At 33.8% G+C, this 25,471-nt stretch overlaps 1 protein-coding gene across 3 annotated transcripts in view; it reads right to left on the bottom strand.

Annotated features, from left to right (window-relative positions):
- HGF (hepatocyte growth factor) overlaps positions 1-25,471 on the bottom strand; it is a 73,494-nt gene that overhangs the window by 12,703 nt on the left and 35,320 nt on the right. For all 3 annotated transcript variants that reach the window (XM_073009177.1, XM_073009176.1, XM_007982354.3), the window contains exons 9-13: positions 19,223-19,397; positions 15,267-15,394; positions 9,805-9,907; positions 6,263-6,396; positions 196-234 (exon numbers count right to left, since the gene is read on the bottom strand). In XM_073009177.1, the coding sequence (XP_072865278.1) occupies positions 196-234; positions 6,263-6,396; positions 9,805-9,907; positions 15,267-15,394; positions 19,223-19,397 (579 nt within the window). The remainder of the gene's footprint in view (positions 1-195; positions 235-6,262; positions 6,397-9,804; positions 9,908-15,266; positions 15,395-19,222; positions 19,398-25,471) is intronic.

The following is a 25,471-nucleotide window of genomic DNA, read 5'->3' as shown; positions in this document are numbered from 1 at the left end:
ATATTCAGCATGCAGTTGCCTTTGAAACTCCTTTACATCTACGCATAGAAAAATATATTTTAAAAAGTAAAAATAAATAGATTAACTTTTTATAATGAAAGCTAATATAGATAATTTTCTTTGAAAGAAATAATAACATTTCTGACACTCAGAGAGAGACTCAGAATATACTTCACATTGTGAAAGATTACTTACGGTCTAAATTGACTATTGTAGGTGTGGTATCACCTTCACCTGTAAAAATAAATGTGTAGATAAATACATAATTCATACATGCATACATCTGTTATATAAAACCAAATATATATTAAAATCCAAGTATCAATGAATTCAATAATTTACTAAAATTCTTTTTTGTTTTTTTTTTTTTGTTTTTTTTTTTTTTTTTTTGAGACAGAGTCTCATTCTCTCACCCAGGCTGGAGTCCAGTGGCGCTATCTCAGCTCACTGCAACCTTCCCTTCTCAGGTTCAAGCAATTCTCCTGACTCAGTCTCCCAAGTAGCTGGGACCACAGGCACACACTACCACACCCAGCTACTTTTTGTATTTTGAATGAGATGGGATTTCACCATATTGGCCAGGCTGGTCCCAAACCCCTGACCTCAAATGATCCACCTGCCTCAGCCTCCCAGAGTGGTAGGATTATAGGCATGAGCCACCATATCTGGCCAATTTACTAAAATTCTTGACATTTTATTCAGAGATGAAACGTAAACTGTTTTGAGTAATTATGCATCATTTTTACTGGATAATATTGTACGTATATGCCCTCTGGTACTAGGTGATATGAGCAGAGCCCTATTTTATGACTGTGGAGGCTCTCAGGTGTGTGTTTTAATGATCACTGGCCATTTGAATTACATTGCCATCATCAAGGAGCTGCCTCGATCCACCAGGATGTCCAACATCCTACACAATGAACATTCCATTGAATAGCACTCATGTTCATTATCGTCTACTTGGACTCTTCATATTGATAGGCCATTTTGCTTCTGTAATTTGAATCATTTAATTTTTTTCTGAAAACTTTTAGTTTTATATGGTTAAGGATAATTGCAACTACACAAACTTCATAAATCTCTGCAAGGATTCTAGAAGATAGAAATCAATGTCACTAGTGGAAAAAGAGGAGTAACACCATATAATTATGCTTTGTTAATTGAATATTTCAAGGGTTGTTTTTTCCAGATGCTAGTAAAAAAATATGGAAAAAAGAGAACACTGAAAACTACAACTTAATTCTAATTAAAACCTGTAGCTTACTACTTTTTCATCTCTACTGGGGCTTAATTGCCACAAATAAGATAAAGGCTTGGAAGATATGAGGATTTGGAAATACTTATGCTGTAATGAATGAGACACAAGACATTTCCTGGAGCTTAATGTCTGACTATTCAGAATTGATGGCATAGAGTTCAGTTAGGCAGTGTTTACACCCAGATGGTTGTTAATCCCTGGAAATGCCCTGAGCTCAAATAAGCCAGCAACAAACCAATAATGCATATGGGTTCCTTTGTAATAGACACCAATGTGATTGTTATTTATGATGATAGTTGTGAGAATTAATACATACTTATTTCTGCTCATTTTCCAGATCTAGATATTTTAAATGAATAGGTTAATGGTGAACATACAAAATTCATCATTTCTCTTTCCCTGTAGCTTATCCTAGAGGAGGGTTTGTCAGTCAGCTGAGGACAATGTTTTAGTTCTTAAGTATGAGTTAAGATTGAGGCCGACTATGGTAACAAAAACATCAAGGATATTGGTTTTCCACGTAAGTCAAATACTTGAAAATGTTAAATAAGTAGATATTTATTTCTTATTTTGTGATGAGAAAGACTGTTCTATCTTTACTTGTATATTAAGTCTCTTATTTGTAAGCATTAAGCTAATAGGTCAACAAAGTGCTTAGTTAACTATTGTATCTTACAATATATTTAGTTGTAAAAATTTGTAGATATGGCCTTGCGCGGTGGCTCACGCCTGTGATCCCAACACTTTGGGAGGCTGAGGCAGATGGATCAAGACCAGTTTGGCCAACATAATGAAACCCTGAATCTACTAAAAATACAAAAAATCAGCCAGGTGTGGTGGCAGGCACCTGTAATTCCAGCTCCTTGGGAGGCTGAGGCAGGAGAATCGCTTAAATCTAGGAGGTGGAGGTTGCAGTGAACCGAGATCGTGCCACTGCATTCCAGCCTGGGTGACAGTGTAAGACTCTGTCTCAAAAAAAAAAAAAAAAAAAAAAAAAAAAAAAAAAAAATTGTAGATACTATAAATTTGGGATTTTAATAATTAAGAGTAATGTACATGTTTTCCTTTCTCTAATCCAATATTTCTCACACTTTAGCATAAACTGAAATACCTTTTAAAATTAAATTTCTGGGGATTCTGGGTTGGTAGCTGGACTTTTCATTTTTAGCAAGCATCCTAGGTTCTTCTGTTGCATACCTGGAGTAAAACTTGAAAAACTACTTTCTAGGCCTTTTCCATTTCACTACCAAATTCTATTCTCACTTTTCTTCCTTTACTTTCACCACTATCTATACTACACTATCTATACCACACTACGTTCAGACTCATGTCTAAAAAATATACGTGATACAATACTTATTTTTTATTGGTTCAATTTAAATTTGAAGAGAGAAAACACGTCAATGATAAAGGTTTTACCTATGGAAGAGTAGGGGTGTGTGTGTGTGTGTGTGTGTGTGTGTGTGTGTGTGTGTGTGTTTGTATGGCCTCAGAACCAAACATGAACTTTTTCTGAAAACATAAAGAAAACTTTCTTCCACTCTTCTTAAAGTTTTAACTCAATTTCAAAAGTTTACATACATCATGTATTTCTCTGTGAAGAAATCTATGTTCACATTCTCATTTTATATATTGTCAATATATACATATTACATGATTATATTGCTTTTTTTTTTTTTTTTTTTTTTTTTTTTTTTTTTTTTTTTGAGACGGAGTCTCGCTCTGTCGCCCAGGCTGGAGTGCAGTGGCGCAATCTCGGCTCACTGCAAGCTCCGCCTCCCGGGTTCACGCCATTCTCCTGCCTCAGCCTTCCGAGTAGCTGGGACTACAGGCGCCCGCCACTGCGCCCGGCTAATTTTTTCTATTTTTTAGTAGAGACGGGGTTTCACCATGGTCTCGATCTCCTGACCTTGTGATCCGCCCGCCTCGGCCTCCCAAAGTGCTGGGATTACAGGCGTGAGCCACCGCGCCCGGCCAATTATATTGCTTTGTAATTGTTTACATAAATGTCTCCTTTCTATATTATGAACTATTTGAAATTAAGAAGCAACGTTTGTATTTTTATAAATGTAGTCTGTTAAATATGGCTTTGTACACAACAGCAGCTCAATTAACAATAATGAATGAATAAATAAAAACGGAGATGGAAGTTAAGGCTTTGTTTACTATGCAACAGACACTGTTAACAATAGCCCCATATAATAGGTACTTTTATTATAAAATATTGCAAATACAAATATGAGTCCTAAGTGGGTTTAGTAACTTGCCCAAGATACTTAAAAGTGATGGGTCTGTCATTCTTAGGAAATGTGGACTGAAGTTCTTAACCACTATGCTCTTGGTAGTTAATTAAGATTTTTCTAAAATAGTATACCAACTGTGTCTTTGTATACTCATCATATAGGCATCTCTTCATTTTTATGTTTGCATATTTGATAAACTTAAAAATATGTAAAATATTATTTTGTAAGCATGTTAAAAAAAGAATAAAAACCTTTACATATTTTGTAAGAGAATTTTACAGTGTGAAAATGATTTATACAGTCTCTGCAGTTATATAAATAATAAGAACTCAAATCTTCTAAAGATAAATATTATTACCCTTTCACCAGGGAGAAAATGTAAATAAATCCTGGCTATAAATATTAGTTAGAAAAATGACAGTGTAAAAATCTTTATTGAAATTAATGTGTGGTATACATTGAAATAAAATGATTTATCTGCAATAGCATTTAATCAAATACTAGTAACCCCCTCAAATCTTTCAACAGCACATTACTTTTAGTTTAAAAATATTAGTTGAAAAAATTTTTTGAAAACTTGTAAATTATTAGAGTCCTGGCTCCCTTGGTTTGTGATTATAAACCAAATCACAGTGCCTTGAGATTCTACAGGACATTTCACTGTTAACCATGCATGTGTGCTAGATAGAGCTGCTGTGGTCTTTAAAAAGTCTGGAAATCTGTAGAGGAAGCAAAATAACCTGTTTTAGAAGGCAGATAATTACCTTTTTCCTTCTTCCTACACCATTGTCTATTTTATGAGCCTCCATTAGTCTCAAACATAGAGACTGAACAAAAAACATATTGCTATAAAACTAGTACTTAGAAAAATAATAATCTTTTAATAATTTTTAAATATTTTTGTATGGCATTCTCTGAAAAGATAGGTGTGTTTCTTTTAGTATTAACATTGGGGCTGTGTCAACCTTAATATGGGAAAAGTGAAGAACATTAGGAAAACAAATTAATCTGAAAGGCTATGATCATGGCTGATAATATGAAAATAAACTTATTAGAAATGCCATTTATTTGCAAGCATATAATATATTCAGTTACTTATTCTTATAGAGAATTTCCCAACCTATTAAAAATAGATGGAGCAGCTCCAAGTCTTAATTATAGGTAGACTTGATTAACATCATATTTTAAAAGTTTGCCTTTAACGCTAGAATTTCATAAAACACGACTGTTATTTCCATTTAAGGTGAAATTTATCACTTTAATTTGACAGAAATTCTAGAAAAACATAGACTTGTGTTTGTATTTCATTTTTTAAAAGCAACGTATTATTTCTTCAATTTAATCTCTCTTTTTAGAGTAGACAATTTTGCTGCTGTTCTCAAGGTACTTGCTACTACTGGCTGGTCTCACAAGAAAAACATTCTTAAAACAAAGTTCTTATCGAACTATAAAAGTATTTCCTTTCTAAAGAGAAGGTGGTTTAACATTGTGGTAAAGGATGTTTATGGTAAACATAGAGTTACAGATACATAGTATAGTAAAATGGTCTCTTTCTACTGGCACAGCTTTATAAAAAGGACTTTTCACTCAATAACATATTTAAGACATACTTCCATGCCAATACATATTACTTTATATCACTGGTTACCGGTGGAAATGATTTTGCCCTCCAGGGAACATTGGCAATGACTTGAGATAGTTTTGATTGTCACAACTTGGGGCAGGTGTCATGCTACTGGCATCTAGTGGATAGAGTCCAGGAATACTACTAAACATGCTACAATGCACAGAACAGCATCTAGCCCAAAATGTCGGTGTGCAGAGGCGCAAAAATCCTGACTATGTCAACATTATTACTGCTTTTGATACATTTTATCAACCTGACTTCCAAGCAGGATTTTGAATTCACACTCTAAGTAGCACAGAATTGAGACAACCTGATTACCCAGGTCCTCACTAATACTGGATATTTACAATCATTTTATTTGCTAACCTGACAGGTAGAAGTGACTTCTCATGTCTTAAAATTTTTTTTCCTATTAATACATTTTAATGTCTTTTCATTTATTTATTAGCTATATTCTTGAAGACTTATTTTCTACTTTTTTCTCCTGAGTTCTCACATCTTTTTCTTATTGATATCTAGGGACTTTTTAACATGAATTATACCAGACATGTATTTTATATGAACTATGTCAAACAGGTATTACATGTTTTTTATATAACTTTTACTCTATGCACTAATATCCTTTTAACAAAGTCATCTGGGAATCAGGTAACTGGGTGGAAAACTCCAGGCTCTTCTTTAGTCTTAAGTTAAAGAACTGAGAAGGAAATAGAAGTACCACTAGTTCAGATCTGCTCATGGCTCTTTTAGTGGGCTGAGAACTTTGCTGAGAGCTCTGCTATATTCAGAAGTCGAACAGGTAGTATTGGTGTTGGGGACTGGGGAGCTATTTCTAGCCCAGTCATATTAGAACTGTGGCAATTAATGCTTTTGGAATCCAAATGGAAATCTTCTGAGGGAAGAGAATCTCCTTTAAAATGTTAAATTTCTTCTTATCTATAAGAGAGATGGAGAGAGAGAAAGAGACCATGTGGTGTGTCTGCGTGTGTGTTGTGTGCATTTGTGAGTGTTGCTCTCTGGAGAGCTTCCTCATTTGGGAATAAATGCCCGACCGCCTATATTATTTACAACTTTTAGATGAAATGTAGTATATTTAAAATATTTCATAAGACGCCAATCCCTAACTGTACTTACAACGAGAAATAGGGCAATAATCCCAAGGAATGAGTGGATTTCCCGTGTAGCACCAGGGTCCATGAGCATCATCATCTGGATTTCGGCAGTAATTCTCATTCAACTTACTTGCATCTGGTTCCCAGAAGATATGACTGCGGAAACAACAGGCCTTGCACATCACAAGATGCTCATTCCATCCAAGAGACACAAAATATTACAAAAAGATACAATCTCAGCACATTACTTTCACTGTAGATACAGCATAACCTTCTACTTGGGATGAATTTTAGCTATTTTGTTTGAGGTTTGTTTTGTTGCTGCTGCTGTTCCTACACTTTAGAAGCAGACTCTCTAACTTGGAAATCTGAAAGAGGGCTCCATAATTGGCATATTAGATTTTGTGATTTTGCCTCTATTTGAGAATCCCAGTGGCATGGTAACAATACTTCTGTGCATAGAAATAAGAGAAACATTGTCTAAAGCAAGCAGATGGCAAAGATTAAAACTATAAAGTACATAAAAATACAAGCTATTATACAAGTATTTTTTTACATTTTAGATACAAATGAAGCATCACTAGCAATACCACTATGACAGAGTATAAGAAGATATACTGAAATTAATGTGTTAATTAAATAATTAAAATTCTAAATTATACGGGTAATATGGTTATAAAATATTATTTTCTGACAGATAACTGAGCAATATTTTATTTCTAATTTACATCTTTATTACAAAAGAAAAGCAAAGATTGTAAATTTACTGTAAATTATTTTATACGGCCATTTTCATTCATGTAGCATCAATATTTACATTTACCTCAATAACATGAATGAAGTCAATTCTACATGGTCACTCTGACTGCTCATAAAAGTCATTAAAACTATGCATCTTACTGAATTTGTTTCCAGTTATTAATTGCTACCATGCTTGAATATAATTAATGTATCATTTTAAATAAAACTTTAAAAAGCTTGAACATGGAAACTTGGACTATATTTCCAGAACAAGGTTCATTTTTCCGGACCAAGAATAATAGTAAACACATATAGTACTTATTACATGTCAGATTGTGTTGTAGGTTCTTTATAGATATAACCTTAGACCAATCTTATGAGACAGTGTTTAAGGTTATACCATATTACATTTGTGGAAATTGAAATCTGGAGAGGACAACTAATTGGTGTAATGTCACATGGCTTGCAAACACTAGAGCTGGGGTTTGAACCCACAGCTGTTTTAAGAGTCAGTGCTCAAAACCGCCATGCTCTATCTCCTACTTACAAAGTTTGTCCTTAAGCCAAAATGGTACCATGTGACTTAATCCTTGATCAATTTCCTACAAATTGTTTCCAAAAGTCAAACCTAAACTAGATGAATTAAGTATTATTAGGGACCCATTGATAGTTTCTAAATAAATATATCCCATATTTTCAGTGGCATGCTGGTAAAAGTTTACCCACTAGTACTTTGAGGTATGTGTATGTTGAGGATGAAGATGAGGAGTCCTTATTGGTAGCTGTTGCTGATTTCTGTCATGTAAATACTTCTACCATGAAAATTTCAAGCTTCTAATGTAAAATCACTGAAGGCAACATTTTTGAAAGAAGATGAGAACAATTATATCTCACAAGTCCGTAAGAGCAATCTGCCCCACCCACCACTGCATGTTTCTAAAAATGCTTTAAAAAATAGCAGTGCTGAAATTAGCATTTATTTTAATCATGCCAATTCTTATTTAAAATTATTTAATAAATCCTTTTAATCTTCAGGATAAAATTTACATTTCTTAACTGAGCTTACAAGACTCTCTATATGGTGTTGTAAAGAGGTAAAAATAAACAGGTAAAAAATTCACTTTGTGAATTCCTTCTCTGTGGACATTGACCAAGTTACATTCTTTCCGTCTAACCACAATTTTTTCCTATATTCAAATAACCTAATGCTTTGGCCTTTGCACATGCAATTTCTTGTGTCTAATGTCCTCTTCCTCCTCTACTTCCCTCGCCCGATTCTTACTCATCATGTACATCCCAGTCAATTTCCCTTCCTTTAAGAAGCCTTCCTGACCACTTATGTCCGAATAGGCACTTCTTCGCATTCCCATAGCATAAAATATGCTATCTTTCATAGTGTTCATATGGTATTTCCCGTTTGCTTGCATCCCACACTAGAGTGGGAGATCTAAAAGGACAGAACTCGGCTGCTCTTTGAAGTCCTAGAACTACAGTGTCGATATAGTAGCCATTGGCCACATATGGCTAGCGAGAAATTGATCCAGTCCAAATTGACAGGTGCTGTAAGTGTAAACAGACACCAGATTCTGAATATGCAGCATGAGAATATAATGTAAAAGATATTTTTAATTATTTTGTATTAAATACATATTGAAATGAAAAACTGTAGATACATTGAATTAAATAAAATATATTGAAATTAACTTTGCCTGTTTATTTTTACCTCTTTAAAAGTGGCTACTAGGAATTTAACAGAACATATGTCGCTTACATTTGTGAGTTGCATTATCTTTATATTGGACAGCATTATTTTAGAACTACCCTTTTTGTGTGAAGTAAATTAATTGAAACAATATAATCCCCTATTGAGTACATTTTGGAAGAGAATAAGGAACTTAAAAGACTGAAGCAAAGTCACTCCATCTCTCTGAGCCCTTAAATTCCTATCCACACATAGGAATCTTTCCTATAGGATTGTGGTGGTCAAATGGCATAACTCAGGTAAAGCAGCCATGTTATAGACACTCGATCAAATGACTGTAACTTGTTTTTTCTTTTACTCTAGTGCATATACTCTGGGATGTTTATGAAAAATCTGCTTTAGGTCACAATTATGTGTCATACTGCTTTCACAATTTTGTAAACACTAGCACTATTGCTAGGGCTGAATAGATGCTACCTTCTCTGTCTATGAGTATATCTATGGTAAAAATCTGTAATTCTCTAAAATTTGTAGATTTTTTTCAATTACATATACGTTCCTATAATTATTGGAAAATTTTATGTATCAAAGTTCATAAGGAAACCTGTCATTACACATTTTTAATAGTTAAGGTTTAGTATTTTAGATATTTAAATTATATATGAGTAATTATTCATTGATTTGTCATAAACTACTATCAATTATTAAATATGAAAACAATAATCCCATAAAATACACTATTTCAAACACAAAATTTGCCACTTAATTATACACTGTCTTATTAAATTATGTAATTATTTTGTCAGTGTGACTGTATCCTCCTTAGAGGTTGGAACTAAAATATTATCCACTTTTTGTTGATGTTCCCCATGATAGCAATTACAGTACAGAACACACACTAAATGCTCAATAAATATCTACTAACTTGAATTGTATATTTAAAAGTTTGCTACATAGAGAAACAATGTTATGATGAGTTGTAAAGCAAAACCAATCTAATGTTTTTATTAGTTTACCATGATATATAAAAGAATAGAAAGAAATAGCAATGTACATATCTAAGTATACAATTTGTTGGTATCACTACATTCTATATATTTGAAAGGAAGAAATTTACACACCGGTGTAAGTCTTCCATGTTCTTGTTCCACATTGAACATGTTAGTCCAGATCTTGTTTGGGATAAGTTGCCCATATAATTTTTGCCATTCCCACGATAACAATCTAGACATAAAATATACAGAAATAAATCTAACGACTATTAAGGCACATAAAACAAAAACATTTTTTTACAAGTATACAGAATCATGAAATCAACATAAAAATTAAAGTACTTGAAAGGGCCGGGCACAGTGGCTCACGCCTATAATCCCAGCACTTTGGGAGGCAAAGGCAGGCAGATCACGAGGTCAGGAGATCAAGACTATCCTGGCTAACACGGTGAAACCCTCTCTCTACTAAAAGAATACAAAAAATTAGCTGGGCGTGGTGGCAGGCACCTGTAGTCCCAGCTACTCGGGAGGCTGAGGCAGGAGAATGGTGTGAACCCAGGAGGCGGAGCTTGCAGTGAGCTGAGATTACACCACTGCACTCCAGCCTGGGCGACAGAGCAAGACTCTGTCTCAAAAAAAAAAAGAAAAAAAAAATTAAAGTACTTGAAATCTGTACAAATCAAAAGTACTCAAATATCTCAGGTTAAAATGTCTTTATTTTAAGTCCAATATCTTCATCAAAATAAGGGTTTATGCAAATTCAAATGTAACAAATAATAATTTAAAAACAAAATAATTTAAATGAGTGGCCCTTGGAACAACAAAGAAATAAGAAGTTTTAGAATAACACATGTATATCCCAACATTTTCTTCTGAAAAATTTCATTCCATAGAAAAGTAATATAACAAGCATTCATCTACTCGTCACATTCCTTATGTTTTGATTTTTGTCTTTTATGACATTAACATTCTGAGTCACCCAAGTCAGCTGTTTTACAAATGCTCTTTAACTTCAGTTTGTTTGATTTATTTTCTCATGAATAAAACCAAGTTAAAGATACTTAACAGGAATATTGCATCAGTGATGCTTTGTCCTTTTTAGAGCATAACATCTTGTGGCACATGATGTCACTTTGTTCCATCACTGGTGATGTGTTTGATCACTTGGTTAAGTGGTGCAAAAGAAAAACTCCTCTTTGTATTTAACAAAAAATCAGTTGGGGTCTTTGAGTTTGAATAAATATCCTATTGCCAAACAAATTTTCACAAAATAGCTTAGGCATACATCAATGAATTTTGCATGAAACACTTTTGTCATGCTGATGGTAAAATGGTTATTTTGCTATTTCTAACATTTCTTTGTATTTGTTAGTTAGCATTCTTCTGTAAATAAAAAATTTCCCTTTTCCCTTACCCCATTCATTTAGGTATTAGTAGTAGAAGTGCTAGCACTAGCTGTAGAAGTAGTAAATGAAATGTGGACCAGGGGATTTTCTTTTTATTTCATATGATATATAATCTATTCCTGTTATTCATTTTGATGCTCAAATTGTTCCAAATTTGGCCAATGGAACCCACTTTAAACTGACTCCTGTGTCTCTTACTATGCTCCATGAGGTTTTCTGTTTCTCGTTTTTTTAATTGAGCAATTTGTGTTCTCCTGCCTCAGCCTCCTGAGTAGCTAGGATTACAGGCATGCATCACCACACCTGGCTGAATTTTGTATTTTTAGTAGAGATGGGGTTTCACCATGTTTGGCCAGACTGGTCTCAAACTCCTGACATCAAGTGATCCGCCCACCTCGGACTCCCAAAGTGCTGGGATTACAAGCATGAGCCACCATGCCCGGCCATATTGTTCAAGTTTTTAATCAAAAGAAATGCAGTCAGAAATCAAGTTCTTCAAAAAATGTAAGTTGGTCAGGCGCTGTGGCTTACACCTATAATCCCAGCACTTTGGGAGGATGAGGTAGGTGGATCACTTCAGGTCAGGAGTTCTGGCCAACGTGGTGAAACCCCATTTCTACCAAAAATATAAAAAATTAGCTGGGTGTGGTGCTCACGCCTGTAGTCCCAGCTACTCAGGAGGCTGAGGCAGGAGAATTGCTTAAACTCCAGAGGCGGAGGTTGCAATGAGCCAAGATCATGCCACTGCAATCCAGCCTGGGTGACAGAGCAAGACTCTGTCTCAAAAAAAATAAATAAAACATGTACCCTAGAACTTAAAGTATAATAATAAAAAAATAAAAAAAATAAAAAAATAAAAAATAAAAAAAAGATTTTATCTTTCCCTATATATCTATATATTGCATTCCAAATTTTAAAAGAATTATTCTATTTTTAAAAATACTCTATATTTTTAAATAACACCAAAAATTTTTAAAGTGACTTTTTATATTTAAGATTCTTAATTTTTATATGAATGAAAACTGTACATTTGACTATGAAAGGTCATCTACAAATTTACATCAACATTAAGATTTTATGTCAGGAAAAATAACTAATGAGTACTAGCCTTAGTACCTGGGTGATGAAATTATCTGTACAACAAACCCCCATGACACAAGTTTACCTATGTAACAAACCTACACATATATTCCAAAAAAGTAAAGAATGGAAAATACACAAGAGCCATAAACAAGAAATTAATGAAATCATCTACTTGCAATGGTGAGTAGAAAGTAGAAATGGAATGACATGGAAGCAAGAGAAAAGTACACTTCGCTGAATTTACCCTTTCATATAGTATTGACTATTATCCAATATCAAGGTTTTAAATATTCAACAAATAATATCCAGAAAGATGGAAATAAAGACAGAAATATGCCTATGTATATATCATATGTATACCATTAATACAGAGAAGGAAAAAAAATCCAGATGATTTTTGGATACAATTTTCTGATTGTATATCTGACTGTATATACTCTCACTAGAATATATTTTAAGACTGAAATAACTGTAAATACATTCTATGATATCAATATAAATATTTAAATAAATTACATTGTTTACTGCCTTAAGTGTATAATACATAGTATTATAATAAGTAGTGTTTTATAACATTTTAAAGAAATTCTGTAATCAGTTTTCATTTTTCTTTAATAGTGTTTTTAAATATTCAGTTGGAAGAATATTTATATATATGTTAATTCAGATGTTGCAAGATTTGAAAAATGTTTCCACTCATCTAACTATATGTAGCACTTATATTTTCTGTTTTTAGAAAAATGCCTACATCTAAGCATCCACTTAGAACATTAGATAGATCTATCTACTTAGATCTAGGTATTTTTCAATAGATATAAATATAAACATTTTTCTATAGATATATAAAACAACACATACTATTAGCTCAGCAGTGTCAAACAACAACATAACTGACAGTTAAAATTCCACAACTGAATGTTGATTTAGCTAACAGTGTTTTTCTTGAGTAGAAGGTCTATGGTTTCTTTATTTTTAAATTGTCCCATAGTCTAGCAGTTTGTTGTATATATCAGGTGCAATGGTGCAATATATTGTTAAAGAATAGTAATATAATGTGGTGTTAAAGAATGAATGAAAGGAAAAAAGGATGAAGGAATGAAAAGGTCAATGTAAAGAGAGTCAGATTTAATCCCAATGTGCCAATTTGAGAATTTAGGAAAGGTACTTAAATTCCATAAAACTAATATTTTCCCCTATGAATGAATTATCTGATAATCAATAACATGTTTACTCTCCAGAATCCAAAATTTTCATATTCTATTACCTGATCCTTTTTAAGTGATGTATATGTATATAAAAATATCTTAATATACACCAAAAGTTTATCAAATAATTGTTGTCCTTTATCACTCACAAATTATTAACAAATGTTCAGGTATGAGACAGGAACACAGAAGACTCAGCTGGTACCAAACTTCCCTTAATCATTGACTTCAACTTTATTTCCAACTGACCCTTAAAAGAACAGTGAAACTGATTGAAAAGGGACTCATCCCCTCTTCCCTCTACAACTCTCTTTTCAGAGTTGCTCATGAACAATGGCATTGTGGAAAAAGTTAAAGGATGGAAGAAGTATGCAGAGGGCAGTAAGTCTATGAGATGGAGCTTTAAATTTGGCTTGGGATTTCCAGGATGATTTAGGGCTAACTGTGATCATGACCATCACAATTAAGTCTATGTGAAATAGAATACGATCATTTAAAAAGGATAACTCTCAATTTACTACACATCAATAATTCCCAGGACTCAACATTATTATTAATATTTAACGAATTATTTCTTTGAAAAATCTACCTTTTTAAAAAATTATTTTAGGTTCAGGGGTACACAGGTAGGTTTGTTATATGTAAATTGTGTGTCACCGGGGTTGGGTGCATAGATTATTTTGCAGGCATATACATGCATGTGTCTTTATGGCAGAACGATGTGTATTCCTTTGGGTATAGACCCAGTGATGGGATTGCTGCATTGAATGGTAGTTGTGTTTTAAGTTTTTTGAGAAATCTCCATGTGGCTGAATTAATTTACATTCCCACCAGCAGGATATAAGCATTTCCTTTTCTCAGCAACCTCACCATCATCTATTATTTTTTTGACTTAAAAATCTATTTCAATCTGACTTTACTACCGCTCCCTGAGACAGTTGTCTTCAATGGCATCTATGTTTCCAAATGCAATGGTGATTTCCCTCAAACCCCACGGTTATCCAGCAGCTACACTGCTAACAACCAGGGTCAAGTCACTCCCATCTGTAGTCTGAATTATTGAAACAACCACTTCATTGGTTCTCCTGTTTTAACCCTTGTCAAGAATTCTAGCTATTTTCCAGAATGCAGCCAGAGTGATCCAGTTAAAACTTAAGTTTGGTTGTGTAACTTCTCCTTTCAGAGCCCTAAGAGTCCTTTCTCTTTCAGAGCAAAAGTACAAACGTTTGCAATTCCTGAAAGGCTGATACAATTTTAGCCCAATTGCCTCTCTAATCTCATCTCCTACTACTCTTCATCTTACTTATTTTGTACTAGCTATAGTGATGTGGTTATTTACTTAACTTTCCCAGAACTCCCTCATCTCATACCATTTGCATTTGCAGTTTTCTCTATCTAGAATACCCTTACACATATATGTGCATGGCACATGTTGCTCCCTCACTGCCCTTGGCTCCTTCTTATATGTTAACATAATAAGTATGATCTTCCCTGAACATTAAAATATAAAAGAGCAGCAGCCCTCTTTTCTAACTCTGAGACATTTTTCTCTCTACTACTTATGACAAACTGCTGTAATATTCCCATTCTCATTTTTATTTTGCTTATTTTCTATCAGTTGGATATTAGCTCCAGGTGATCAGATAACTTAGTTTTATTTACTGGTATATCTCCAAGGCTTAGAACTGTGACTGTCAGTAGCATACACTCAGCTAAATAAATAAATGTTGAGTGAATAAACATATAAGAAAAACCCAGCTTCAAACTTGGTGATTTTGTTTGCTAGCCAGCAAAACCAGTGCAGCAAGAAGTAGATTTTATGCTGTAAAATGTGGCCTCCCTTTAAGCATTTCCCCTGAATTTAATCATGCCCACCCTGCAGAATGTCAGCTATTACCTTGTCCATTTGACATATCACAGTTTGGAATTTGGGAGCAGTAACCAACTCGGATGTTTGGATCAGTGGTAAAACACCAGGGTGATTCAGACCCATCTGGATTTCGGCAGTAATTTTCTCGTAGGTCCCTATTGAGAAAAAGCATGTTAATGTAAATTACCAGAGTTCTTACATTGGTGAAGTCAGAGCTATTACATTGCTAGAATTCTAGAATGTATCATGTTTACAAATAGAGTTCTAAGTTTTTGCACTTAAAATAGGGTGGATCACGAGGTCAGGAGATCGAGACCATCCTGGCTAACACGGTGAAACCCCGTCTCTACTAAAAAATACAAAAAACTAGCCGGGCGAGGTGGCGGGCGCCTGTAGTCCCAGCTACTCGGGAGGCTGAGGCAGGAGAATGGCGTAAACCCGGGAGGCGGAGCTTGCAGTGAGCCGAGATTGCGCCACTGCACTCCAGCCTGGGCGACAGAGCGAGACTCCGTCTCAAAAAAAAAAAAAAAAAAAAAAAAAAATAGCTATAACAATTTAATATTCAGCATACATAACTGACACTGCCCAAATTACTGAAATGAATGCTGTCATATGTTGATATTTTTTTTTCCTTCCACAGGTGTAGAGTTTCACCCAAACATTACTGCTTCATAAAAGAGAGAAACGGTACCACTGCATTCTTCTCACTCAGTCTCAAGATTTAGACTCTCAATTGGTACCATTTCAAAACATCGGCCTGTTACTTATTACATGTTCATGACCCATATATTGTGTAGAAACAACATGTGGAAGAAATGTTATTATCAATAGTCATTAACTACTCTCATTTAAAATGGAAGTTCAATCTATTCAAATATGTCCCACGAAAATTATGATAGCTATTTTTTCCTTGAGTTCTGCCTTTCTTTGATTTATTTAATTTGTTGCATCAATTTACTTTAATTACAAAGCAATTCTTTATGGATTTAGAGAGGCTACCTAAAATCTTTATACATATTTCTGTAAAATTAAGGCCCAGTTATACTATAGAAAAACGAACTATAGAACAAATTGTCAATGTAGTACATGTATATTCTTCATTTTACCAGTATTTTAATTAGAAATTTAGAATTCCTAATAAGAAAAAAAATCTATGCTAATAATCCCTGTATGTAAAAGAATTTTAATGGTTTTCTATCAATATAAATAAGGTTCACATTAAATAAAATATGGATTTCATGATAAATAAAATGTATTAAATATGCTGTCTAATTTTAAACAAGTATGTGCTTTTATTTCATAGATTCTTTGTTAATAATTAGTATTCAGTCTTTTGGAAACCACAGTGTTTGTATCACTTAGCTGCAATTAGAAGTACTATTATATAATTATATTAATATCCAAATGGACCATTTGAAACTGAGAATTTTTTTTTTTTTTTTTTTTTTTTGAGAAGGAGTCTCGTTTTGTCACCCAGGCTGGAGTACAGTGGTGCGATCTCAGCTCACTGCAAGCTCTGCCCCCCGGGTTCACGCCATTCTCTTGCCTCAGCCTCCGGAGTAGCTGGGACTACAGGCACCCACCCGCCGTCATGTCTGGCTATTTTTTTTTTAAGCAGAGACGAGGTTTCACCATGTTAATCAGGATGGTCTCGATTTCCTGACCTCATGATCTGCCTACCTCTGCCTCCCAAAGTGCTGGGATTACAGGCATGAGCCACCACGCCCGGCCAAAACTGAGAAAGTTTTAAGGAAGAAGCTTGTGTTGCATTAGAAAGTCAATAAGTAATAGTCTTATCTAATCAAAGTCAGTCCTGACGCAAACTATTATTTAAGGATATGAGAACATCAGCCACCAATGGTTAAAGCCATGGTATAGTTAAGTGTTCATAACCCATATTCAAACCTTTAGCCTTCCTATACAATTATTAACTAGAATAGGTGAGACAAGCAATTTATAGTTACATATACTTTTAAAAATCTATGTCAGTATAAAATACGTGTGTTAAATTTTACATAAACTTTGCATACACTTTGGCTTTATTTTCTATTATTTGGTAGAGATGGAGTCACCCGTTGTTGCCCAGGCTGGTCTTGAACTCCTGACCTTAAGCCATCTTCCCGTCTCATCCTCCCAAAGTTCTGGATTGCTCATTTAGACAAGCTAATTAAGTGAAAATCGAGGGCTATCAAAGTCTTAGTGTGGACTGACTTTAACATCTGTATTAGAAGCACCTCAGTCAATCTAGATGAAGCAAGAATGAAAGTCAAGATTTGCCGAGATATTTTTACTAAGTCCTTATCTTTCACTTGAAGAAAGGATGGTTTACAATTACTAAAGGGAATTGATTTTATGATTTGTGTAGATTCATCGGAGGCAGTATTGTTCAGTTACAGTGTTCCAAAGATTGCCATTTGTAAGGTCTCAGTACCAGGGCAAGTAATATTCCATGTTTAATATTTAATAGAGACGCCTGACCAGTACACCCCTCACTACTGGATCACAAAGAGTAAATGGTAAATCAATGTCCTGAGAAAAATGTTGAGTCAGATTTTATCAGTTTTGTAACACAGTACAAGCTTTGTTTCATAATATTTATGTTTGGTTATTTAAACCAAATAACAAAATTAAGAAATGATGACTTAAATTCTGCCAAAATATAACAGGTAACTTTTGACACTTAAGTTTCACTTGTGAAGTCTGTGAAGTAAATGTTTATAACCATTCTGTTTTTCTTACAGATGAATTTCACTAGGTGTCTTCACATACACAATTTCTTATTGGGTATTACCAGTCATTAGAAGTTAACAAAAATGTGAATGGCAGTGATACTATCTCCTTTGTCCCTTATAACTAATATTCTCTGTGTTTCTTTGTTTTTTTCTACTTTGATATGTATTTTTCAGGTGTGAAACTCATAGGTCAGGAATAGAGAGTGAATTGCTGTGATGGATATTAGGGAAATAAACCCAGAATGACAACTATCAATTTTGTTATTGTAAATTAATGGGAAAACAATCTTAGATTAATATTTACTATTTAAACAAATTATGGAACTAGCTAAAGCTTGTGCATGCACACACACACACACACATACAACACAAATCTCCCCTCTTCTATGGTGGATGGGCCAACTAGTGCTCATAGCACCTCATTCAGAAATGTTAGCCTGTCTTATTAAAAGCCAATTACATAAAGCCAATATATGTTATTTATAGGTGCTATTTCAGGAAAGCCACTACAAATGATGTGTGTTATTAATTTCAAAAGCAATCACTTTATGTTCCTCATAACAAGGTGGACAATTTGAAAACACATGGCATTGTGTTTGTGCCTGTCTACAAAAGCCAAGTGGTGTGAAAAGTACCCATAGAGAATGCACAAAACAACTATGTAATTGATGCTCAAGGGCAGTTTCTTTGGCTTGAGTCATCTACACAATTGTTTTGCTTCCTCAATTTTCAAAGCAAATCCAGAAACAATTGAACACATTCATTTAAGCTTTGAAAAATTATTTTATTCACAGATCTTTAAGGCTAATAACTCTTCAGTGGTAGGCCTTTTCTTTCCATTCTTTCAAAAGGAAAAATGTGTAATCCTCCCAAAGCTAACATGAAAATTTAAGAAGGCAGTATTTTGAAACATGCCTGGCTATCATTACTATTAATTGATTTATTAAACAGACCCACAAGAGCAAAGTTGTGATCAGAAATCCACCTAGGGATGTATTTCTCAAAGCATAGTGAATCTACCCTCTGGATCTGAACCACCCAGAGTGCTTAATGAAATGCATATTTGAGGACCAAATCCCAGATTGAAAGAATCAAAATCTCTGAGTGGAGGAATAATCTGCCTTTTAACTCCTGATTATCACTGGGCACAATAAAGTTTGATCACTAACACAAAATTAGTAAAAAGTAACCACTCTACCTCATTTTCCCCAGGGCCTACTGAAATGTATAACATTTGCCTACTTTACTCACTTGCACTTGAAATTTTCAGGAGTCATGTCATGCTTGTGAGGATACTGAGAATCCCAACGCTGACATGGAATTCCATTCCAAATGGTATTGGCAGTGCCCCTGTAGCCTTCTCCTTGACCTTGGATGCATTCAGTTGTTTCCATAGGAACATCAGTATCATTTACAGTATTGTCAGCTATTGGAAAAACAATAACAAAAAAACTTACATAAAATCTTTGAAGATGCCATCTGCCTCTTAGAGTTCATTGGCATTTTTATTAGCAGATTTTTTTCCTGTTACTTATAAGTTTTTATAATAATTGAGTGGAATAAGAAATTTAACTTAACATTATTACTAACTTCACTCCAATTTTCCTTTCATTTAGATCCTAAATTAGTTTTTTCTTGAACAGTTACTTAAATGCATTTTACTTCCACATGTATAACTTACATATGCTGAATATATAGTGTTTCTGAAATGACTATACAATTATTTCTAAAATCAGCTTGCTTATAAGTACATACTAAGTGGTAATGAAATTAACCACAATTTTCCTCCAATATAATACATACATTCTGGCCGGCTATGGTGGCTTATGCCTGTAATCCCAGCATTTTGGGAAGCTGAGGTGGGTGGATCACCTGAGGTCAGGAGTTTAAGACCAGCCTGGCCAACATGGTGAAACCCCGTCTCTACTAAAAAAAAAATAAAAAAAAAAATAATTAAAAAAATAAGCCAGGAGTGGTGGCAGGTGCCTGTAATTCCAGCTACTTGGGAGGCTGAGCCAGGAAAATGACTTGAACTCGGGAAGCAGAAGTTGCAGTGAGCCAAGATTGTGCCATTGCACTCTAGCCTGGGCAAGAAGAGTGAAAGTCTGTCTCAAAAAATGAATTAAATAAATAAATAAATTCTAAGTTTCTAAGCTGACAAGTTAAATATATTTTTAATCAACTTGTTTATAATAAAGAAAAAAATCAGTTATTCCTAGGAAGATCTATCTCCTGCTTTTTTCCTAGTCCAACTTCAATGCTTACTATACTTCATGAAGATTATGAAATCCTCAGTCACTAAGCTAAAAAAGTATAAATTTAAATTTTTACCACAATTTGGTCTCTCTCTGTGTGTAATGTTTAGTCAATCAAAATATAACTCAAAACATTCCAGAGCAACTAAAATTCATATTTCTTAAAACATACATGGAAATGTTTATGGTTTGATAAAAGTGTAAACTTCCCAGCTACCTTTACAATCTAAATGGCCATTCAAGATGCCTCCGAATGAAGCTCAAGTCAACAGCCTCTAGGACAGTTTAAGATCTGAGTAAATTTCATTGATGTATCCATTTTGGAATTGGATGTACCACTGTACAAAGTACAGGCCAGAATTAGACATGCTTTCAGTGACTAGGAATGCCTATGAAAGTTTTCTATAGTTAATAGTGTAAATATTTTTAATAGCTCTTAAATTTCATCTAAACATTTCTCTCACACAAACCATTGCTAACTTATGTAGTTAGCCGAATGCTTTATTTCATTGCATTCTATGAGCTAACCTTAGGCAAACTAAACAATAGCCTATGTGTAGAGTTATTCTATGAAGCTTTGTGAGAAAAGGGAAAGCATTACCTTAATGACTACCCTAATTACTGAAATAAGTTGTACTATGCAAATTTCCATTAAATTCCTTTTAAATAACTTTATTGCAACCCATTTAAAAAGTATCTCAATGTTTTGTATATCTGCTTTAGAGAATAGAAATATGACTCAGAAATACCCAAACTTAAAAAGAAATTCAAATGAAGATGAAAAATGTTCAGCAATTGACCCATAAAGTGGTAATTGAGAGCTGATAGCCTAGAGAATTCATCTATATTGATATTGATGATATATATTGATTTTAGGAAGAACACAAATTACTGAACTTGAGGAAATGACTTGTATAGAAAAAGTTGATGCTGATTATGCAAGTCTTTTATAATTTCCATACTATCCAAAGGTCTTTGGTGAAATACAAAATAAGATGGATTTCATAGGTCCTAAGGAACTATATTTCATCAATATAAATGCCATTAAGTTACTCTATTTCTGACTATGTGAATTAACTGTTAAATGATATGAGGAGACTGAATGTGTGGGGGAAAGTTTTAATAGATGATAACTCTAAAACAGGTAAAAGGTCAAGTTTGTACTGCTATATTTCATATCTAGTTATAAAACTAATGGGAAAGGAGACAAAAATAAATGTCCTTGGGCATCTATCAATTCATTAGCTTAACATGCTAAAAGAAAAGTTTTGGGGCACAAGCTCTTGGGCAGCAAACTTGTGACCTCAGTCAAAACTAAGTCCTGACAATGGAAGGGAGTTCAGAGTTAGAACAGCCAGTGTAAACACATTTCCACTAATGTCTTAGACTTCATTGTCTGCCTCAGGTACCTCAACTCTTTTACTTTCCTACTCAATTGTGTGTGATTTGTTTTGATTGTTTACTACTGAGCCATTCTTCTCAAGCACTACTCTTATACTGCACACATAACTCGCAGATCCAGTCTTGATGAGTCCAGGTGTCAGTCAGTGCCATCGTTGGCTAGATATGGACCCATCCATTGCATCTCACTGAGAAACTCATTCAAGGCTCAGTCCAAGAAAAATTAACACACCATTCCTTGGACACAAGTATGATTTGCCAGATACCAATCAAGACAATAAATAAAAGGAATGTAATATTTAGACATGATTAAGGATTTGAACATTATTTGTTGAAATTTCTAACTATGGAAGCAGCTTCAAAAAGCTGTTTCCTCTACTATGTGAAGGTAACTTCCTACTGTAAGGATATGCCTGGGTGGGGGTGAGAGAGTAAAACTGTCTGTCTATGTTGTCAATATAAGATTAAATATCAATTATCATTTCAAGAGCATGTTGTTAGTCAAGGTGATTCGAATTTCAAAGTAATTTTTCCAAAAATAATACTTTAAAGTTACACTCTTACAGAAATGACCCATGATAGTTACAATCTGAAGCAACACTTAAAGCCTTAGAGTCGGAAACAAGTGGAAATATACCTTATAAAAAGGGAGGTAGTAAGGTAGACATAGGTTATCACAATTCATTAAAAAATCAATACTTGGCAGGTGCAATGAGCAACTATAAGCAATCACGTGATAATCAGGTAATATTAAGAGGAATGACAAAAGGTAAATACTGATAAAGGATAAACATATTCCTAATTTGAGAGCAAATTTTGAAATTTTAAGAACCTCTGTGAAATGAAAGATCTATATTGCCAAAATCCCAAGTCAAAGAAGAGACTACTTCCTTAAAAATATTCAGGAAAATAGTTCACTGCTGATTTATCCACTAAAACTTCAATGTCAATTCAGACATGTATTGTTAGTGCTCATTCTCTACTTCAACTGGAAGTTTCCAACCAGATTTAATAAAATAATCTTTCACTTTTAAAAATAGCAATGATATAAATCTCATCATTTGAACTATCATGTTGAATAGGTTTTTTTCTAAACTTTCATTAACATATTTTAAAGCATTTACTATAAACTTGAAGAGTCACTGAACATTCATTTTTTAAAAAGTATGTTAAATCATTAAATAAAAACCAAAATGCTGGCTTTGGATTAAATAATTTAAACAGTTTAATATATTTCAATTTGGACATGGAAAAAGAAAACCTTTTAGAATTTTTAAAATTATAGAATACAAAGAATTACTGTAATTAATATAAATATAATATTTTACCAAATAAATATAACTTTTTCATTAGGTTTTATTAAAATGTAAAGAATCTAAATAACATTATTATTTCTCATCTTTTAAAAAATAAATATGTATAACTTTAAAATGTGTATAATTAATAACTTAATAGTTTTATTTTTCTTGTGTTTTAATTCATTGGAAATATTTGTCATTATTTTAAACACAAACTAGAGTATTTAGCTAGTATTTTTCTTTAACTCCAAAGTACCTTCTGAAATCAGTGCATTGTATTTATTCCCTTTGACATTCAACTGCTAGAAGTCACCCCATAAATAAAAACTACATAATTTTGGTGCAATGTATAGAATAAATAATACAGGCGAATAAAGATATATTAGTATGACAAGGTAAGTAAATAGTTTTCATCAATAAATGAGAGTTATTATGAGTCTCCATGAAGTTGTTTAATAAATATCTGATGAGGACCATGATGAATGATTTGTCCATAGACCATTTAACTGTGATATAAATGTTTGATCTTTGCTGCTCACATACTTACTATTCAAACAAAATTAATTATTCCTCGATGGCAGTAAAACAAACTCCTCCTGCAGCCCTGCTGTATAAATATCAAAACCGGGTGTAAAAATAAAACAAATGTTTCATGACAATTGATTTGGAAAGGGCTACTAAATGCTGGGAAAGGCATTCCTTTGTACTTAATACTTAACATGGGACCTGAGTAAGGGAGGGTTCTGAAAAATCTCCATTGGCCAAACTAAAATGTCAGAAAAGACAGAAACATTCCCAAATATCAGCTGAAGTTGATTGTTTAGACAAAGCAACAGGTATTTTAAAATACAGCAGCCCCACATATACAAATATATTTTCAATTATGTCTACCAAGTTAACACTGAAAATATCTGGAACTCTTCTGAGAGTTTCTACAAAGGAAACATTTTGCCAGGAGTATCAGTAGTGGCTACCCATTGGAAGCAGAAGCAAAGGTATTTGTGTAATCATCAGTGGTCTATGAGTAAAGGAATGCTTTTCTTTGATGATTGACACAAAATTTGCTGTTTGGAAATGCTTTAAGTAAAACATTTGCTATCAAAATTTTTCACTGTCCTGTTTGATATGATCAAATACAATGAGTATCTCTTGGAACATTAATTTCACTTTGCTGGTGTAGTTGTGATGTGATCTGATTGCTACAAAATTTGGAAGTGAATTTTAAGATTTGAATAGATTATTTTTGAGACAAAGAGTATTCACTGTTGTCTAATTCTTGGGACAACTATCTTGCCTCCCAACAGTGACCAATAGAACAAGATCAACAATTGAAAAAAAAAATCTGATTACTTTTCTCTGTGAAGGGCTGGCCAAAACGTTGCAGAGAGGTCACAGGGCCCTGTTGGAGGTCTGAATGGTAGCTAGAGAGGAGGAGTGCATAGTATATTACAAACAGCGACACCCAGGGCTCTATAAGCTTCATATGAATGAGGAGTAAATTCTTACATCTACAGTTTTCACCACCCCCACCCTGCCCCCAACATCCCCACCAAAAGAAATCCCAGATTTCCCAATGGAGACAAGCTATTGCTTCTCTTTTCCCTATAGCCAAGAATAAGTCGATTCATACTCTGGTAGACAAATACCCAATTATCCCTTGGAGTAGTTCAACCTAACCCACTGCTTCTTCCCAGCTACTGAAGAGCAACTGAAATAGAATTTACTTTATGAAGGTCCCTCGGGATTGAGAATAGTGTGTAATAAAGCCACTCTCCCATCAACAGTACTTATGCTCTGTGGGCCACTAAGACGAGGATGAAGCTCATTGTAAATTTAAAGAGCTTCTTGTTTTAAAATTGGCATGGGAAAACAGTAAAGACCTCCAAAATAATGAACCTCAAATTGTTTGCACGTTTGCTTTCTATGTGAAGCCAGGATTCACATCTCAAACTTTTCCCTGGACTTTATCCAAGCTTTTTCTCGTACAAAATGCTCAGGAGACAAGACTTTCATGAAAGGTCTTCAATTCTATATAGCTTTATTCTTTAGAAAATGATTTGGAAGAGAACTCCAAGTAAAAGACTTTTCCCTTGAGAAAGGGCATTGATAGCACTGTTTTTTTCTGACACAGGGCACAAGATTTTATGAGTCTCTATTCTGGCCTTGGATAAATTAGGAAAACTCAAAGAAACAATCAGCTTTCTCTAAGAAAGAAAATAATTTGTAAAAATTATTCTGTAATTCTATACAATTTGTAAAAAACATTTTCTCATCATATGAACACACTGAATCTTAAAAGATGACTATGTTCTTTTAAAGTGATGTCCATGCTCTTTGGTTACTAAGGGAAAGGATTTTTTTTTGTATATTTGTTTCCAATGGCAACATACCTATATTAGTCTGCACATGCTGCCATAACGAAGTACTGCAGATTTGCTGATTTAAACAAAAATAATTTATTTTCTTACAGTTCTGGAGGCTAAGAAGTGTTCAAGACCAAGGTGCTAGCCAATTGGGTCCTTGGTGAGGGCTCTCTTCCTCACTTG

The sequence above is a fragment of the Chlorocebus sabaeus genome, chromosome 21 (assembly GCF_047675955.1).
Source record: "Chlorocebus sabaeus isolate Y175 chromosome 21, mChlSab1.0.hap1, whole genome shotgun sequence".
In the NCBI taxonomy this organism is placed as follows: domain Eukaryota; kingdom Metazoa; phylum Chordata; class Mammalia; order Primates; family Cercopithecidae; genus Chlorocebus; species Chlorocebus sabaeus.
Note: the sequence above shows the minus strand (reverse complement) of the source record. Positions and strands in the feature narration are given on the sequence as shown.